Source organism: Terrapene carolina, unplaced genomic scaffold, assembly GCF_002925995.2.
Source record: "Terrapene carolina triunguis isolate 2854851 unplaced genomic scaffold, T_m_triunguis-2.0 Scaffold58, whole genome shotgun sequence".
Taxonomy (NCBI): Eukaryota; Metazoa; Chordata; order Testudines; family Emydidae; genus Terrapene; species Terrapene triunguis.
Window position 1 is genome coordinate 83,442,987 of NW_020664409.1, and position 19,434 is coordinate 83,462,420.

The 19,434-nt window shown below is 46.5% G+C and overlaps 1 protein-coding gene across 2 annotated transcripts in view; it reads right to left on the reverse strand.

Moving 5' to 3' along the window:
- Positions 1 to 14,184, reverse strand: part of RSPO2 (R-spondin 2) — a 164,653-nt gene extending 150,469 nt beyond the window's left edge. The window contains exons 1-2 of one of the 2 annotated variants that reach the window (XM_029913429.1): positions 13,796 to 14,184; positions 13,261 to 13,564 (exon numbers count right to left, since the gene is read on the reverse strand). In XM_029913429.1, the coding sequence (XP_029769289.1) occupies positions 13,261 to 13,354 (94 nt within the window). In that variant the 5' untranslated portion in view covers positions 13,355 to 13,564; positions 13,796 to 14,184. The remainder of the gene's footprint in view (positions 1 to 13,260; positions 13,565 to 13,795) is intronic. The other variant, XM_024194490.2, reaches the window with a different exon arrangement.
- Positions 14,185 to 19,434: the final 5,250 nt, after the last annotated feature.

Genomic DNA, 19,434 nt, shown 5'->3' on the forward strand with positions numbered 1-19,434 from the left:
CTGTATAAGATTGTTGTAAACACTAGGTATAATTTGTTGAAGTCATTCAAACATACAATCTGTTTATCTGATAGAAAGGGAAGAGAGTAAGAGTACAGCATAAGATTTTCCCAGAATCCCAGAAGTTAAGGGGCAAAAGCTTATAGCTACATTGAGTATTTGGCTGCAATTGATTACATATTTTGAAAGAGGGGGTATTTAATTGATTTAGGTATTGATTTCCAGAGTCTGCAAACTATGAAGGCACCAAAATGATGTTCCAGGAGCCTATGTTATTATACTGGATCAGGGGACCTCAAACTTCTTCTATATTGTGGACTATAACTTAATAGGAGATTGTTTTATGGGCATCTCTCCTCCCTTTGCCATCATATGATCAAGGTATTTAGGATATTAATTGTTTCCTTCTGCTTTCTTTTAGGAAGAGTTCTCTTCCCTTCCCACCCCACCCATTTTATCTTTTTTATTTATGTCCTTTAAGTGGAACAACTCTTGATATAAAGAGGAAAATCTGGGAAAGGCAATCACCAACCTTTCCCATTCCATACTCACTAAACAAAATTTGGGACAATTATTTAGACTTTTAACAAAAGCATATTTAAGACTAGATAAGATTAAAGCAAAGTTACATGAATCAATTTATTTCTATCACTGTAGTATCTGACCATCATCACAAAGAAAAGCCAGCACTGTGTGACCAGGCAGATCACCAGCAAGTGCTCCATTGACCACAGTTTGGCAATTCGAGATCAGAGTCACAAGTGCATCTTAGAATTTGAGATGTCCGAGACAGACCTATCCAAGGTCAGGGGGAGGGATTAGCTTCTCACACCCTGGTGATGGCCTTGGAGGCTGTCAGAAATCCCCTTAATCTCTGGAGGAAAAAAAATCTGATACGTACCTGAAGCTAAGTCAGATTCTTGTGAAATCCCAAGGGTTCTAAGGCAGTTAGAGGTGTTGTCTCCCTGCCATACTTAGGGGCTTAGCTTTCACGCCAGCCTCCAACTAGTAGGTGTGTTGAAATCTGAAGCTTCAGTCTGTCAAAAGAACCCACCCACCCCCTCACCACAGAGCCTCCTGGCTGCTACAAAGATGCAGAGGAAGGCTGGCACTACTTTACACTTCTACCAGCCTTATTTTTCATCCTAATAAGCATCTCCAGAGCCTGACACTGTTGCTGTCAGCTTTTCCAAGCAGCAGCAGTGAGAAACCAGTTTGATTCATCTCAGTTTCACTGCTCCTCAGATTCTGAATAGCAGTACTGAAAACTCACGAGACTGGTCACATCTCATTCTGGGGCAGCTTGGCAAGTCTCGAAGCATCGGTGTGAGCTGAAACAGTCAGTCTGCACAGTTAGAAAAACAGCACTTCATCAGTTCATGCTTGATTCGTGTTTGCTATGTTTCTTTGCAACCACAAGGGCTGAAAACTTACTGTATATGACAGCAGATTGTGATAAAATTGCCATTAAAGCTTCAGAATGGCTCCCTAGGATGGATTGGTCAAGCTCCAAGCATAGTCTTCTCCTTCTCCTATGTCACCAACCTTTCCCACCCTCTACACCAAACAATTTGTGAAGACAATTTAGTATGAAAGACTAGAGTCAGGTGAAATCAAAATTCTGTGACTCAAGTTATATAAAGACACAAAGTTAAAGCTGATGGAGACTCTTGATCCTAATCAGTTACTACACACTAGATCAGGGATCAGCAACCTTTGGCACACGGCACGTCAGGGAAATCCGCTGGCGGGCCGGAATGGTTTGTTTACCTGCAGCGTCTGCAGGTTCGGCCAGCACATCCCTCGGCCTGCGCCGCTTCCCACAGCCCCCATTAGCCTGGAACAGTGAACCGCAGCCAGTGGGAGCTGCAATCAGCTGAACCTGCAGACACTGCAGGTAAACAAACCGTCCTGGTCCGCCAGCAGATTTCCCTGACAGCCACGTGCCAAAGGTTGCCGATCCCTGCACTAGATCATGGGTTATCATGGGTTAAATGACTGCTTCTTGGAGCAGCTAGTTCTGGAACCCACAAGAGGAGAGGCAATTCTTGATTTAGTCCTAAGTGGAATACAGGATCTGGTCCAAGAGGTGAATATATCTGGACCACTTGGTAATAGTGACCATAATATAATTAAATTTAATATCCCTGTGGCAGGGAAAACACCACAGCAGCCCAACACTATAGCATTTAATTTCAGAAGGGGGGACTACACAAAAATGAGGAAGTTAGTTAAACAGAAATTAAAAGGTACAGTGTCAAAAGTAAAATCCTTGCAAGGTGCATGGAAACTTTTTAAAGAAACGTTAATAGAGGCTCAACTTAAATGTATACCGCAAATTAGAAAACATAGTAAGAGAATGAAAAAAGTGCCAACATGGCTAAACAACAAAGTAAAAGAAGCAGTGAGAGGCAAAAAGGCATCCTTTAAAAAGTGGAAGTTAAATCCTAATGAGAAATATAGAAAGGAGCATAAACTCTGGCAAATGAAGAGTAAAAATATAATTAGGAAGTCCATAAAAGAATTTGAAGAACAGCTAACCAAAGATTCAAAAAGTAATAGCAAAAAATGTTTTAAGTACGTCAGAAGCAGGAAGCCTGCTAAACAACCCGTGGGGCCACTGGACAATCGAGATGCTAAAGGAGCACTCAAGGACGATAAGACCATTGCGGAGAAACTAAATTAATTCTTCGCATCAGTCTTCATGGTTGAGGATGTGAGGAAGATTCCCAAACCTGAGCCATTCTTTTTCGGTGACAAATCTGAGGAACTGTCCCACATTGAGGTGTCATTAGAGGAGGTTTTGGAACAAATTGATTAAATAATAATAAGTCACCAGGACCAAATGGTATTCACCCAAGAGTTCTGAAGGAACTCAAATGTGAAATTGCAGAACTACTAACAGTAGTCTGTAACCTATCATTTAAATCAGCTTCTGTACCAAATGACTGTAGGACAGCTAATGTGATGCCAATTTTTAAAAAGGGCTTCAGAGGTGATTCCGGCAGTTACAGGCCGGTAAGTCTGACTTCAGTATTGGACAAACTGGTTGAAACTATAGTAAAGAACAAAATTGTCAGACATATAGATGAACATAATTTGTTGGGGAAGAGTCAGAATGTTTTTTGTAAAGGGAAATCATGCCTCACCAATCTACTACAATTCTTTGAGGGGGTCAACAAGCATGTGAACAAGGGGGATCCAGTCGATATAGTATACTTAGATTTTCAGAAAGCCTTTGACAAGGTCCCTCACCAAAGGCTCTTAAGCAAGGTAAGCTGTCATGGGATAACAGGGAAGATCCTCTTATGGATTGGTAACTGGTTAAAAGATAGGAAAAAAAGGGTAGGAATAAATGGTGAGTTTTCAGAATGGAGAGAGGTAAATAGTGGTGTCCCCCAGGGGCATGTAGTGGGCCCAGTCCTATTCAACATATTCATAAACGATTTGGAAAAAGGGGTAAACAGTGAGATGGCAAAATTTTTAGATCATACAAAACTATTCAAGATAGTTAAGTCCCAGGCAGACTGCGAAGAGCTACAAAAGGATCTTTCAAAACTGGGTGACTGGGCAACAAAACAGCAGATGAAATTCAGTGTTGATAAATTCAAAGTAATGTACATTGGAAAACATAACCCCAACTATACATATAAAATGATGAGGTCTAAATTAGCTGTTACCACTCAAGAAAGAGATCTTGGAGTCATTGTGGATAGTTCTCTGAAAACATCCACTCAATGTGCAGCAGCAGTCAAAAAAACAAACAGAATATTGGGAATCAATAAGAAAGGGATAGATAATAAGACAGTAAATATCATATTGCCTCTATATAAATCCATGGTACATCCACATTTTGAATATTGCGTGCAGATGTGGTCACCCCATCTCAAAAAAAATAGATTGGAATTGAAAAAGGTTCAAAAAAGAGCAACAAAAATTATTAGGGGTATGGAACGACTGCCATATGAGGAGAGATTAATAACACTGGGAGTTTTCAGCTTGGAAAAGAGACGACTAAGGGGGGATAGGATAGAGGTTTATAAAATCATGACTTGTGTGGCGAAAGTAAATAAGCAAGTGTTATTTACTCCTTCTCATAACACAAGAACTACCGTCACCAAATGAAATCAATAGGCAGCATATTTAAAACAAACAAACGGAAGTTTTGCACACTATGCACAGTCAACTTGTGGAACTCCTTGCCAGAGGATGTTGTGAAGGCCAAGACTACATAACAGGGTTCAAAAAAGAACTAGATAAGTTCATGGAGGATAGGTCCATCAATAGCTATTAGCCACGATGGACTGGAATGGTGTCCCTAGCCTCTGTTTGCCAGAAGCTGGGAATGGGTGACGGGATGGATCACTTGATGATTACCTATTCTGTTCATTCCCTCTGGGGCACCTGGCATTGGCCACGGTCAGAAGACAGGATACTGAGCTAGATGGACCTTTGATCTGTCCCAGTATGGCCATTCTTATGGGTTCTCAATCTGGGAGAATAACAACCAAGTTTCAGGGGGTTGTGACCAGCCTCCCTATTTAATAGCTATATGGAGGAGGCGGGGGGGAGGGGGGCCGGTGTCCTAAAACTTTTTTCTGATATAACATAGGGTCACAGTATGGAAAATTGACAACCACTTCACTAGATCTGTGCAAAAACAACCTGTGTTGCTTGATTAAGAAAAACTACGATTCCTGCTTTTTCAAGGAAATGCCTCAATTCTAGAAAAATATAGTGAGAGTTCTCTTGTAATCAATGTTATAAAAAAGTAGATCCCTGATCTTCTGATTTCTCTCTACTGCAGCTAAGGGCATGTCTACACTACAAGTTAAGTCAACTTAATGTAAGTTGACATCCAGCTGCTGCAGTAATTAAGTCAGTGGTGCATGTCCACACCACGCTGATTGTGTCGGTGGAGTGCGTCCTCACTAGCAGCACTTGCATCAATGTACAGAGCACTGCACCATGGGTGGCTATCCCACAGTGCAACTAGCTGCGGGGGGGCGGGGTTGGGAAGGGCTTGCAGTGCCTCATGGGACCAAAACATTGTCACAGGGCGGGAATAGGATCATGGCTTCGGCCTCCCAAGATGCAGTTTCCTCCCTCCCTACCTACCCTGATATCAATAGCAAACAACCCATACTTTTCTCATGCCTTTTTTCGAAAGCCTGGCTTAGCCGTGCATACATCATAGCCCGAGAAGCATGGACCTGCTCAGCTGTGCACTCTCGTTGTGAGCATTACAAACAACTCGCGCCTTATCTTGCAGTATTTCCAGAGCTGAGACAGGAGCCGTCATGCAGAACATTGCAATGTCATTCAAGCAGCCCTGCTGCAAGCCATAGAATGAAACAATTCCCAGTGAAGTGCTGTTTCTAGTCCCGGGAAACAAGCACTGACTGGTGGGATCGCACCATTCTGCAGCTATGGGATGATAAGCAGTGGCTGCAGAATTTCGAATGTGGAAGGCCACTTTCCAGGAACATTGTGCAAAGCTTTCCCCAGCCCTGAAGCACAACAACGCTAAAAATGAGACCTGCCCTTACAGTGGAGAAGCAAGTGGTGATCGCTCTGTGGAAGCTTGCAACACCAGACTGCTATAGGTAAGTGGGGAATCAATTCGGAGTTGGTAAATCCACAGTGGGAGATGTTGTGATCCAAGTGTGCAGGGCCATTAATCAACTTCTGCTAAGAAGGATAGTGACTCTGGACAACGTGCAGGACATAGTGGATGGTTTTGCCACGATGGGGTTCCCTAACTGCAATTTGGCAATAGATGGCATGCAATCCCTCTCTTGGTACCAGACCACCTAGCCAAAGAGTATATAAACTGAAAGGAGTACTTCTTGATGGTGTTGCAAGTGCTGGTGGATCACAGGGGGTGTTTCACCGACCTCAATGTGGGATGGCCAGGAAAGGTGCATGACATGCGCCTCTTTTGGAAAACAGGTCTGTCCAGAAAGCTGCAATCAGGGACTTCCTTTCCAGATCACAAAATAACCATTGATGATGTTGAAATGCCAATAAATGATCCTGGGAGACCCAGCCTATCCCTTGCTCCCATGGCTCCTGAAGGCATACACTGGCTGCCTGGATAGCTGTAAGGAGAAGTTCAACAATAGGCTGAGCAAGTGCAGAATGGTGGTGGAATATGCCTTTGGATGTTAAAAGGGTTGCTGGCGCAGTTTGCTTACTAGGTTACTCCTCAGTGAAAGCAATATCCCCATTGTTATCGCTGCATGCTGCGTGCTCCATAATATCTGTGAGACAAAGGGAGAGAAGCTTATGCAGGGGTGGGGCATGGAAATAGGTTGGCAGCTAATTTTGATTGGCCAGATACCCAGCAAGGAGCTCTGCGTCTCCAGGAAGTTTTGAAAACCCATTTCAATAACGAGCCACAGTAATGTCACCACGTATCTGTGTTGTGCCTTCCCATACCATCCCCTCCGTTGCATCAGTTTCCCTGTACCCCTTCTATTCCCCCAAAACCTCCATGATTGGAATAAATAAAGAGCATTTCATTCTCAAAATGTTGACTTTTATTGCACAAACAAAGAAACCGAAAGAACAGAAAAATAATTTAATCTTGGACAAACAGTGTGATAAAATTGGGAGGGGAGAAACCAAGTCAGCTTGTCTGTGAAAGCACAGTACTCTTGCCCATCAAATGTCTTTGAATGGCTGACTTTTGTTCTTAGTACCCTCTCCCAGTGTTGAGTGGAAAGAATACTGAACTTCCCCTCCCCCCACCTCCTGGAACGTTTGGGAGAAGGGGATTGGGAACAGGGTGATGCTTGCAGGCAGTTCTGCAGAGGGAGTCAAACTGCATTTCTTGAAGCTCAACCAGATGCCTCAACATGTCTGATTGGTCCTTCATAATCTGCAGCATCACATCCTGAGTGGCATGCTCATGCTCCTGGGATCCTCTCCTGCTGTCCATGTGCAGTTTTTCAGACAATGAAATCCTCCAGGTTCTTAACTCCATGTAAGCTGTCCCAGAAGTGGTCATTATCTCACTGAACATGTCATCATGCACTCTCTTTTTCCATGTTCAATCTGTAAAAGCCTTTCCGCCAGTATGGAGGATGTGCTGAAGGCCAAACCTTCCACTGTAAGGCAGGCAAAGCACAAGGCAACCACTGTCAGTTATACCCTGGGTCTAGTACAAAGTTGCTATTTAAAAAACACTCCCCTTATTACACTCAAGTGGAAGCCAGAACATAATCAGAATCACTAGCTATTCAACAAACCGGTTTGCTGTTCCAGCCTTGGTGAGTATGGCCCAGAAGCTTGTGCTGCAACTTGTGGGAAACCCACATCGGGAGAACAGGTGGGCAGATGGACAATAACCCCTCCCCCTAGCAACATGGATGTTGCTCTGAGACCTGAGACCAGCATTAAGCCTTCCAAATTGTGGTCTTCATCCAAGGCAGCTCCGAGGGAGGGGTGGTTTGCAGCCACGAGAGAACACAGGAAGCCCATCCCCCTTCCCTTAACGTTGGTGGTAATAGTCATGCTGGACTTGCAGAATCTGAGGTCAGTGCTGACCCCTGCCAACCAAACCATCAGCATGTTGAGGGACCCAGAAGTCACCATACATGGTGGATCACATGCTCTATTGTTTCCAGTACGAGCACTTGTAATGAAAACTTTCACTGTCTCCCCTAGGTGACCCTATGTGATATCAGTTTTCTGAGGGTAACAGAGGTGGCAAGGGTCTGGTGCTGTAAGCGTCTGGATACAGACTTGGTCCTCATCTGCTATGCTGTGTACCGCAATGATGCCAGCAGAGTTAATATTGGAGTGGCGAGGGAAAGTGTTCCACTGTAGTGGAAGAAATAAGGCAGCCCTCCCCAGAAACTGTCTGCAAAGGATTACAGAGTACCTGCATGAAAGTTTCCTAGAGATCTCCATGGAGGATTCCCAGGCCATCCCTGTGCACATAAACAGTCTTTTCTGGGGGGGCACCCTCTACCTAGCTGGAGCAGCCACTGGGAAGCAGATACCCACTGCACCTCACTTTTTCTTCAGATTAAACATAAAATATAAGAGCATATAACCCCTACAGTTTGATTGGAATTGCATACTTACCAGAAGTGCCTTCACTGGAATCACACTCAGCCACAATGCTGTCCTACAACCAGCTGGGCTCCAGGGTTAAAAATAGCTCCTGGCTCTCGGAGAGAATGGATCCATCTCTTGCCTGTCTCCCTTTCTCCTCCTCCTCTTCCTCACCCAGAATGTCCTCCTCATTGTTGCCTGAGGTGGCCCCGGACTCAGACTCCTTGGAGGTATCCACACTGCATTTGGGGGTAGTGGTGGGGTTGCCACCGAGAATCGCATGCAGATCATTGTAGAAGCAGTATGTCTGTGGTGCAGAATAAGTGTTCATCTCCCTTGTCTTCTGGTACGCCTGCTGAAGTTCTTTGATTTTCATGCAGCACTGCTGTGTGTCCCTGGTGTAGCCCTTCTTCCCCATGCCCCGCGCAATCTTTTCATTGATGTCTACATTTCTTCAGTTGGGTCGGAGCTGTGTCTGCACAGACTCTTCTTCCCACAGACCTATAATATCCACCATCTCCTGTGTACTCCCGGCTGCAGCACGTTTGGGGCATTGAGTCACCATGATCAGCTGGGTTGGCAAGTTGTCCACGCTGATCAAACAGGAAATGGGAACTCAAAAGTTCCTGGGGTTTTAACAGGGGAGGAGCTGTTTCCTGTGTACATGGCTGCTGTGCAGCAGAGTTGAAAACGATCTCCAGAGCAGTCACAGTGGAGCATTGTGGGACACCTTCTGGAGGCCAATTCTCTGTATCTTCTCTTCTCCAGACTAAACAAAAAACTTTGAGTACAGAATTTTTCCCATTTTGCATTGGGATGAACCCATGATCTTTCCAGGTTTTTCATGATTCAGAGGAGGGACTTGAACCTCAGTCTCCCACATCCTAATTGAGTGCCATAGCCACTGGGCTCTTGGCTGTTATAGATAGTATCACCTCCCTATTACTGTTCAGTATTCACCTATTAATACATCCAAGTACCATATTAGACCTTTTGTCACAGCATCACATTATAGCCTGGTTATCTATAATGACCATCAAGTTCTTTTCAGAGTCACTGCTTTCCAGAACCCAATCCCTTATCCTGTAAGTAAGAATGCTGTTCCTAGATGTTTTAAGATAATTTTGGTTTGAAGCTTTTGATCTCTCACGTGTCCCTGATGCTGGATATTCACTCAAATGCATAATGCAATAAACTACTCAACCCCAAGAGATGTTATTTTGACACTGGCTGCAATTGGTAAGGCACACAAGACAAGCCTGGTGACCACTAAGGGAGATAAGAACAGGGACCTGAAAACAACCCAAGGCATTATAAGACCAGTGTAAAAGCACTTAGGTAAGTAAGTATCCAAGAGAACTGCAAAACTCAATTATGCCTTACAAATCAAGAAAGGGAAAGGAGATACTTTGGTATACAAGATTAGTCTACTGGCATTTCACCTATATTACTTTAAAATATGTTTTAAAACAGTTTCTGCAGGAAGAGTAAACAATCTTCCTAGTAAATCCTAGCTTTGAGACACCCTCGGACAAAGACTTCCCACTCCCATAATAAGAGTATTGATATGAATTAACCATAGCAAATAATATTTTAGTGCTGCAGCAGAAAACTATTAGGTGTAGAGAAATGACAGTGTAAGTTACATATGTTTATTTATAACTTTTTTTTCCTGTTGCACTAATAGAAATCTCTTGATTGAGGAATTTAAAGAATAAATTTCTGATGTGACCTGTTTATTTTATATTGTTTAATTGACTAACAACATGAAATCAATGCCTGTTAGGAATCAAACTTTAAACCTCTAATTTTTCATCCACTTTTATTATATTATGTTGCATAATTTGGTCTGGGATGGGAAAGGGGGAGAAGGAGGAAGGAAAACATATGATCAGCTTTCTCCAGTATTTACTATACTCTCCTGGAAATGCTAGCTATAAACCCCATTTCCTATGCACAGAAATACAGATCCACAGGTCATTGTCCAGATTTTTAAAATGCTTTGTTTTTTTAAATCAGTTAATATGATAGATTTGCTTGACATTCCAAACTGGATGCAATTAATTCCTACTGCATAGGAGAAATGATCTATGCCAAGAATTTTATTTCATTATGAAAACGATATTATGGAGCATCTGAGATCACATACTATACATAATAGAATGCCAGAAAAGTTCTAACTGCCAGTACCCCACAGTGAATGCCTGATTATTTACAGATGGGAAATGGAAAAATTGTGAAATTACAGAAATTTTGAATCCTGAATTCAGACATTACTTTGGTCTGTATGTTGCATGGTAAATGCCAATTATAATTTCAAATATATTCACAGATCTTGCCTTTAGCTCTTATCATCAGCCACTTTTATTTCTTTAAAGTTTATTAACTGAAACTATATTGCATTCTCCTCAGTCCAAAATGAAAGCCTTAGGTGATAGCACAAAATAGATCCAGTAAGTCAACTGTCAATAGCAATGTTATTTCACGAGTAATCAAATGTCCATCAAGAAACTAATTTAAATCAATCTCCTTTGCGAAAGCCAGTTGTCCAACAAGTACAACAATTGGTCTAAGATCAATCAGTGAACATGAGATCAATTAAAACCAGCTTAAGTTTTTGTAGGGGGACAATTCATGCAACTCAAGTTAGATCTCTATTCATTTCTATACTCCCACAATGCAATCCTTAAGCTGTGTTGTAAAGCAGAAATACTACTATCACTCTCCACTGTCTAGCCAGCACTCTAAGTAGTTCCACATTTAATTAAAGACACAGTATACCCTTTGTTAGCACAGATAGTCAGGCTGGTCACTTTAAAGGACTGCTGCAGTTTTAGCCATGCATACAAAAATTTAATTCTGCAAACCATCTGTTGGAAAAACATCAGAACTAAATCATTTTACAATGTAATTTTGACCCACTCAGAAGTTTACACGTGCCTGAAAGTATAAGCCTCTTCTGCTTTGCGGTTTATTAGGACTTATTTTTGCTAAGCACTGGAGATGTTAACAGGTTTACCAATAACCTTTTGGTTACAATGTCTTATGAAATGTGAGAAGTAGTAGTTGAATTACCAGATTTTCTGTTGTTCTTAACTATGGGGGGAGGGGAGAGAAGAGTGGGGAAAGTGAAAACAAATATAACTACTTAAGTTTAGATAGATACCTATAGTTGTTCTAGATGAGGGCAAGACCCAGAAAAAACAACTCTGAAATTTGGAGAGAAGATGCAGTAACACTTTTGTCCACATGGGTGCTGTAATGACATATTCCACAACACCAATAACTAATCTCTAGCAATTCCAGTTTTTGAAAACCTCCAATATTTGGAAGCAAAACAAATTAAGACTTTGTGATAATTCTCTAAAATGCATTCCTCATACAAAATCCTCTCTCTCTGTGTCATTAAGGTGTACTTCAAGAAACTCACTATTTAAAAAGCAAGAATCCCTCTTAAAACTTCTTAAATTGATTTATAAAAACGAATGTGTGCCAAAATCAATTATCAATCTCCTTACATTATAAAGTTCCCAAAACATTCCTTGAGACAATATAATGAGGAAACAAGACTCTAAACTGGATTTAATGACTCCCAACCTAAACAAGTATGTATTTAACAAAATCCTATTTTAGTCCCTGAAATACATTTAGATCTTTTTTTTTTCCAACTAAAAAAATTCTTTCATAGATATAAACCAATCATCCCTAACAGTATTGTGTAAAAACCTTTGACTGGTTTAAAACCAATTTACAGGGTAAATGACAAAGTAGTTTACTTCCACTGGTAAATACAAGCTCATTAGTAGTTGTAGATCTATGCAAGGTAATAACTTCTGAAGGGTAAAATAATTTACCATGTGCAACTAATCACCATAGGCATAAGACCAGATCCCGTCTGTAAAACAAGCTCAGGCGTACTCGAGACTGAGAAGTGCTGCATCCGCTTGGCGGAGGGCATTAACTCAGTCCCGGAGCAGCAGAGATAAAGTGAGAACAGTTTAACAGAGCAGTGAGAGGCAGGCAGAAGCGCTGTCCCCGGGAGAGCCAGAGGCAGGAACATTTCTCCATAAAGCCCGTTATAAACAGATCACCTCCCAGACTGGGCAGGGGAAGAGTCAGGACCTATTGACCTAGAATCACCAGCGCTGTCACGACTATCTCCTGGGACAAAGGGGAGTCTCTGGGGCTGCGGGAGGCGTTGCATGAAATTACTACGCGAACAATCAATAACCTGGTTCCTTCAGGTCCCAAGGAGAGAGGGGTCGCTCGCTCGCTCGCACACAGGCGGTTACCCGCTGGTTATCGCGGGGTCACTCATCAGCGGGGAGTGAGCGCTGGACTATGACTGTGGAGGTGAATGTAGATCACATGGCCATCAATGTACCTGCGGCTTCTAGATTCACTGCCCCTCTGTTCACCAGCACATCTAATGTCCTGTACCTGGATCCAGCCCCGTTGGTGCTGGGATGGGCAGTCGCATCGCACACGCAATGCTCCCCTTTCACTGACGGGCTCCCGGCACCCAGTCGACCCTATTCTAAATAGACCCCCCCCGCAAACCGGGAGTCGCAGCGTACAGCGCCGATCCCCCGTTTCAGCTCGACCCTCCCCCCCGCAGCAGAGAGCCAAGTTCAGCGCCTAGTCCCACGGCTCTCGCTGACAAATGCGTCCAAACGCAGGTCGGCTGGGATTTTCAACTCCCCGTCTGCAAACGGCTAACGGGGATTTCCTCCGTTTGGGACCAACCAGCCCACGGGGTTTCTCTGCGAGTTAGCGCAGCTCCGAAACCCTGAGGGGAGCGGGGACTCAAGGCAGGGCACCTGAGGCTGTGCCTTCTCTCGATGGGGTTTTAATCCACCTGCCTGGCAGCTCCGTGGGGAGGACGAGAGCGACTGCACCTCTCGGGGGAGCGGGCAGAACGCACTTGCTGCTCCCCAATAAGTCACTTTAGACTAAGGCTGCGCAGCGCCACGAGCGCACACTCCCTCCTCCCGGGGAGCTCGCAGGTCCCCGGCCGCGCGTGCGGGACAAGCGCTCCCACCCCGCGCGTGCGGGACAAGCGCTCCCACCCCGCGCGCGGACCCGGACCCGGACCCGGACCCAGCCGCAGCCGGCCCCGGCTGGGCAGAGGGGCAGAGGGGCAGCCGCCGGCGGTCCGCACAGCCCCGGGAGAGCAGTGGGTGCCACGCTACTGACCTCTCTTGCTGCGTCTCCAGCGGCCGGCTTGGCAGTGGCTGTAATCCATACAGTTCAGGACGAGCAAGGCAAAGGAGAAGAGGCGAAACTGCATCCTGGGCGGCGAGGGTGGGCAGCTTCTCTCAGAGCGAGCAAATCAGCCGGCTGGCGGGGCCGGGGCAGGCGCCGCCGGGAGCGGAGGTGCCAGGCTGAGCGCGGGGGGCCGCCGCGGTAGGGTCCGGTCCGGTTGCGGAGTCACCACCCGCCGGCCGCTCCCCTGCCCAGGCGCTGCGAACTGGCAGCAGCTCCCAGCATCTCCTTTGATCTGCAGACAAGGAGCAGAGCGGGGTGGGGGGGGGGGGGATCTGTGGGGGGGGGGGGGGGGGGGGTTAGTCCCACCCTCCCTGCCTGCACCGAGGCCACGGGGATGGCAAAGCGGAGCGGAGCGGGGACGACCCGCCAAGAGCCACAACTCTGCCCCAGGTGGCTGCACTCAGAGAGCACGGGGCAGGCTCGTGGGGCGAGAGGGGGGCAGGCTCTGGCGCACGGTCCGTACCTTCAGCGCCGAGCAAGCAGCGGAGCGGCCCCTCCAGCCATCCTGCGGCAGCGAGTCAGGGAAGCGGCGCCCCTCGGCTCCCCGGGACTCCGCTAGCAACACGTGGGCAGGCGAAGTTTGGGAGCCGCTCAGCTGAGGGGCTTGGGGGCTACGCGGGGCGGCCGGAGAGGCTGCCTGGCCGGGAGGTGAACAGGCGGGTTTTGCAACGTGCCCCTCGCCAGCCCCCCGCCTCTGCTGGGGAGCAACCAGGGGCGCTGCAGCCCCACGAGTCCGGCTGCGTCTCGCCTCCCGGCCCTTTTATCCCCGCACTCCGGCTGTGACGTGGGGGCTGCCCGCGGGGCAGACTCACCCTCGCCCTCCGCAGCCGAGGCTGTGCGGGGCGCGCCAGAGGGATGCGCTGGGGGCTGGAGGCTGCAGTAAGTAGGTGGTGCTGTGGTCCACAGCATCTCGGAGCGGCCCCCGCGCCCCTTCTGCCAGGTCCTAGCGCCGCGGGGCGCTGTGGTGCCTCAGGGTCCTAAAGCCCTATGCGTGGCAGCCTCCCTCCCCGGGGTTTGAATGGCAAACTCCTCAGCCTCGAGGCTCTCCTCCTCCGCAGGGGCCTAATGCAGGAGCCACTTCTCCTCTCCCGCTCCTCTCCAAAGCCTGATAGCTCCCCACCCCGTGCCTGCTGCTTGTGGTTGTGGGCAGATGTTGGCCGCACAAAGAATTTCCCATTTCTCTGCCTATGTCCAGGCAGGGTCCTACAGCCTGATAGATCATCTCCTCCACCCCTTCCTCTGGGGCTCTTAAGGCCTGGGGCCCTTTGCAAGGGAAGGATCCAAAGCCCTTTAAGTCAATGGAAATTCTCTCCTTGGTCTCAATGTGCTTTGTATAATGCTTCAAGTCTCTACACAATCCTGGAGCTTCTCCTACAGCCCCTCCTCCCAAGTCCTTAAACCCAGAGTATCGCCTGGTCTACCACGTCCTCAACCCACCTTCATCTGTTCCCGTTCTTCCACAGACTGAAATCCTTGTTCGTCTCCTCCTCTTTCTCTCCATTCCTTCAGTATCCAAAAAAAACAGGTTCATCTTCTTTGCCTTGTGGTCTTTTCCTCCTGCAAACTGCTTACCTGGGGAAAGTCTCCAAGGGCAAACTAAGTATGATTTGGTGTTCTGGGTGCATTATAAAAACAATCTCCAGCTGACTCAAGATTTTCAGTAAATTAGGCCCTGATCCTGCAAGCTGTTTTGCAGAGGTGCACTTCCATGTCCGAAGAGAGCCTCACTAAAGTCAGCAGCCAAGCTCTGCGCAGAGGCTGATCTGTGTGGAACACCTTGCAGGATCAGAATAATGTAAGCATTCTGGAGCCCTCAAGCATAATCAATTGGAATAATGTGCTTGCACAGTATTGAGCCAATTCATTATTTACCAGTCTGATTTCTTATGTTTTTACAACACTTGAGCTCCATTCATTCAAAACTCAGCTTTATGTGTAGTGTGCTGACTGAAAAAAGATTTCCTTCCACACACCCCTGTAGAGAAGCCAAAATGCTGCTGCTGTTGCAATATAAAGCAATTGAACCTTTACATGCTTTATGGGGCTCCACAGAGCATGATCTTGAAGTATCCTAACTTCACTACACAGAAGAGGCAGTTCTTAAAATGAATGATACCAATATTTGTATAATCAAAAATTCCTATATTATAGTATATTCTTATAGTTAGGAGACCCATCTCCTGTATGCTGAAGTCTTAATAATTCCTAAGCATGATACTTTCTTGGTGTGATATAAAAGTCTCTGTTGACTTACATTGCAGTGAATGAGACAGACCTTTAATCGCAGTGAAAGCAGGGAGTGGTTTAAAGAGAATGATGTGCTTCCTCATTCTATGAAATATTGAAATGCTGTACTTCTAAACTTTAAAAATAAATATATGTCTATATAAACCATCTTCCAACATCTTACCTGTCAATCATCCTTTGCCTCCTCGTCCAAATTCATCATTCCATGGAGCGGCTAACAGAGGGAGTTTGCCTGGGAGCTGTCCGAGAGGAGGTACGCTAAGTGCTGCATTAGGGGGGCTGTGTTGGTGAGTATCTGAGTGTCTGTTGCTGGGACAGTTTGTCAGTTTGACCGTGTGCTTGATTGCTCGCTTGTTTGTTTGAAAAGTGTGAATTGGGAGTGCTTTGTTCCAGGTGGGCCTTGAGTGGGCCTGACTGGTATATAAGGGCAGTCAGCAGCGAACAGCAGAGGCTAACAGAGGGAGTTTGCCTGGGAGTTCGCCTGGGGAGAGCGCACTGAGGCTTTCATCTGTGGGTTTCTCTGACTAGTTACTGGAACAGCTGAGGAAGCTCTTAAGAGGAAGGTGATATGGAAGGTGAGCGATAAGCTGTTGTAACCTGCACAGGTTGTGCCATGTTTGTCTTTCTTCCACAAGACAGAAGCGACTTTGTCTGTACAAAGTGCAAGCTGGTCTCCATATTGGAAGAGAAGGTTCGAGGTCTGGAGAAACGAGTATCGACTCTGCGTTGCATAAGGGAAAATGAAGATTTCCTGGACAGACATCAGGAGATGCTTCTACGGCCACAATGTTCTGAAGATTCAGAGCAGGCGCAGCAGGGACAGAAGGATGGTGAAGAAGTTTGGCAGCATGTGACCTCCAGAAGGAGAAAGAGGAGCATCCATTTACCAGCAATGGAGATACAGGTGAGCAATCGTTTCCATGTTCTCTCTACAGGTACTAATGCGGAGAGTGGACTAGATGACACATCTGAAGGAAGGGAGCAGAAGGAGACTCCACCGATTGGAAGGTAAAAGATGCACTGTCCTAGGGATGAGGGTTCCACAACCACCACTCCCAAGAGGAGGAGGAGGGTGGTGGTGGTCGGGGACTCCCTCCTCAGGGGGACTGAGTCATCTATCTGCCGCCCCGACCGGGAAAACCGAGAGGTCTGCTGCTTGCCAGGAGCTAGGATACACGATGTGACGGAGAGACTGCCGAGACTCATCAAGCCCTCGGATCGCTACCCCTTCCTGCTTCTCCACGTGGGAACCAATGATACTGCCAAGAATGACCTTGAGCGGATCACTGCAGACTACGTGGCTCTGGGAAGAAGGATAAAGGAGTTTGAGGTGCAAGTGGTGTTCTCGTCCATCCTCCCTGTGCAAGGAAAAGGCCTGGGTAGAGACCATCGAATCGTGGAAGTCAACGAATGGCTACGCAGGTGGTGTTGGAGAGAAGGCTTTGGATTCTTCGACCATGGGATGGTGTTCCAAGAAGGAGGAGTGCTAGGCAGAGACAGGCTACACCTAACGAAGAGAGGGAAGAGCATCTTCGCAAGCAGGCTGGCTAACCTAGTGAGGAGGGCTTTAAACTAGGTTCACCGGGGGAAGGAGACCAAAGCCCTGAGGTAAGTGGGGAAATGGGATCCAGGGAGGAAGCACAAGCAGGAGAGCGCAAGAGGGGAGGACTCCTGTCTCATACTGAGAAAGAGGGACGATCGATGAGTTATCTTAAGTGCCTATACACAAATGCAAGAAGCCTGGGAAATAAGCAGGGAGAACTGGAAGTCCTGGCACAGTCAGGGAACTATGATGTGATTGGAATAACAGAGACTTGGTGGGATAACTCACATGACTGGAGTACTGTCATGGATGGATATAAACTGTTCAGGAAGGACAGGCAGGGCAGAAAAGGTGGGGGAGTTGCATTGTATGTAAGAGAGGAGTATGACTGCTCAGAGCTCCGGTATGAAACTGCAGAAAAACCTGAGAGTCTCTGGATAAAGTTGAGAAGTGTGAGCAACAAGGGTGATGTCATGGTCGGAGTCTGCTATAGACCACCAGACCAGGGGGATGAGGTGCCGAGGCATTCTTCCAGCAACTAACAGAAGTTGCTAGATCACAGGCCCTGGTTCTCATGGGAGACTTTAATCACCCTGATATCTGCTGGGAGAGCAATACAGTGGTGCACAGACAATCCAGGAAGTTTTTGGAAAGTGTAGGGAACAATTTCCTGGTGCAAGTGCTGGAGGAACCAACTAGGGGCAGAGCTTTTCTTGACCTGCTACTCACAAACAGGGAAGAATTAGTAGGGGAAGCAAAAGTGGATGGGAACCTGGGAGGCAGTGACCATGAGATGGTCGAGTTCAGGATCCTGACACAAGGAAGAAAGGAGAGCAGCAGAATACGGACCCTGGACTTCAGAAAAGCAGACTTTGACTCCCTCAGGGAACAGATGGACAGGATCCCCTGGGAGAATAACATGAAGGGCAAAGGGGTCCAGGAGAGCTGGCTGTATTTTAAAGAATCCTTATTGTGGTTGCAGGAACAAACCATCCCAACGTGTAGAAAGAATAGTAAATATGGCAGGCGACCAGCTTGGCTTAACAGTGAAATCCTTGCTGACCTTAAACGCAAAAAAGTAGCTTACAAGAAGTGGAAGATTGGACAAATGACCAGGGAGGAGTATAAAAATATCGCTCAGGCATGCAAGAGTGAAATCAGGAAGGCCAAATCGCTCTTGGAGTTGCAGCTAGCAAGATATGTTAAGAGTAACAAGAAGGGTTTCTTCAGGTATGTTAGCAACAAGAAGAAAGTCAAGGAAAGTGTGGGCCCCTTACTGAATGAGGGAGGCAACCTAGTGACAGAGGATGTGGAAAAAGCTAATGTACTCAATGCTTTTTTTGCCTCTGTCTTCACAAACAAGGTCAGCTCCCAGACTGCTGGACTGGGCAGCACAGTATGGGGAGGAGGTGACCAGCCCTCCGTGGAGAAAGAAGTGGTTCGGGACTATTTAGAAAAACTGGATGAGCACAAATCCATGGGGCCAGATGCGCTGCATCCGAGGGTGCTAAAGGAGTTGGCGGATGTGATTGCGGAGCCATTGGCCATCATCTTTGAAAACTCATGGCGATCGGGGGAGGTCCCGGATGACTGGAAAAAGGCTAATGTAGTGCCCATCTTTAAAAAAGGGAAGAAGGAGGATCCGGGGAACTACAGGCCAGTCAGCCTCACCTCAGTCCCTGGAAAAATCATGGAGCAGGTCCTCAAGGAATCAATTATGAAACACTTAGAGGAGAGGAAAGTGATCAGGAACAGTCAGCATGGATTCACCAAGGAGAAGTCATGCCTGACTAACCTAATTGCCTTCTATGAGGAGATAACTGGCTCTGTGGATGAGGGGAAAGCAGTGGATGTGTTATTCCTTGACTTTAGCAAAGCTTTTGATACGGTCTCCCACAGTATTCTTGCCGCCAAGTTAAAGAAGTATGGGCTGGATGAATGGACTGTAAGGTGGATAGAAAGCTGGCTAGATCGTCGGGCTCAACGAGTAGTGATCAATGGCTCCATGTCTAGTTGGCAGCCGGTTTCAAGCGGAGTGCCCCAAGGGTCGGTCCTGGGGCCGGTTTTGTTTAATATCTTTATTAATGATCTGGAGGATGGTGTGGACTGCACTCTCAGCAAGTTTGCAGATGACACTAAACTGGGAGGCGTGGTAGATATGCTGGAGGGTAGGGATCAGATACAGAGGGACCTAGACAAATTGGAGGATTGGGCCAAAAGAAACCTGATGAGGTTCAACAAGGACAAGTGCAGAGTCCTGCACTTAGGACGGAAGAATCCTATGCACTGCTACAGACTAGGGACCGAATGGC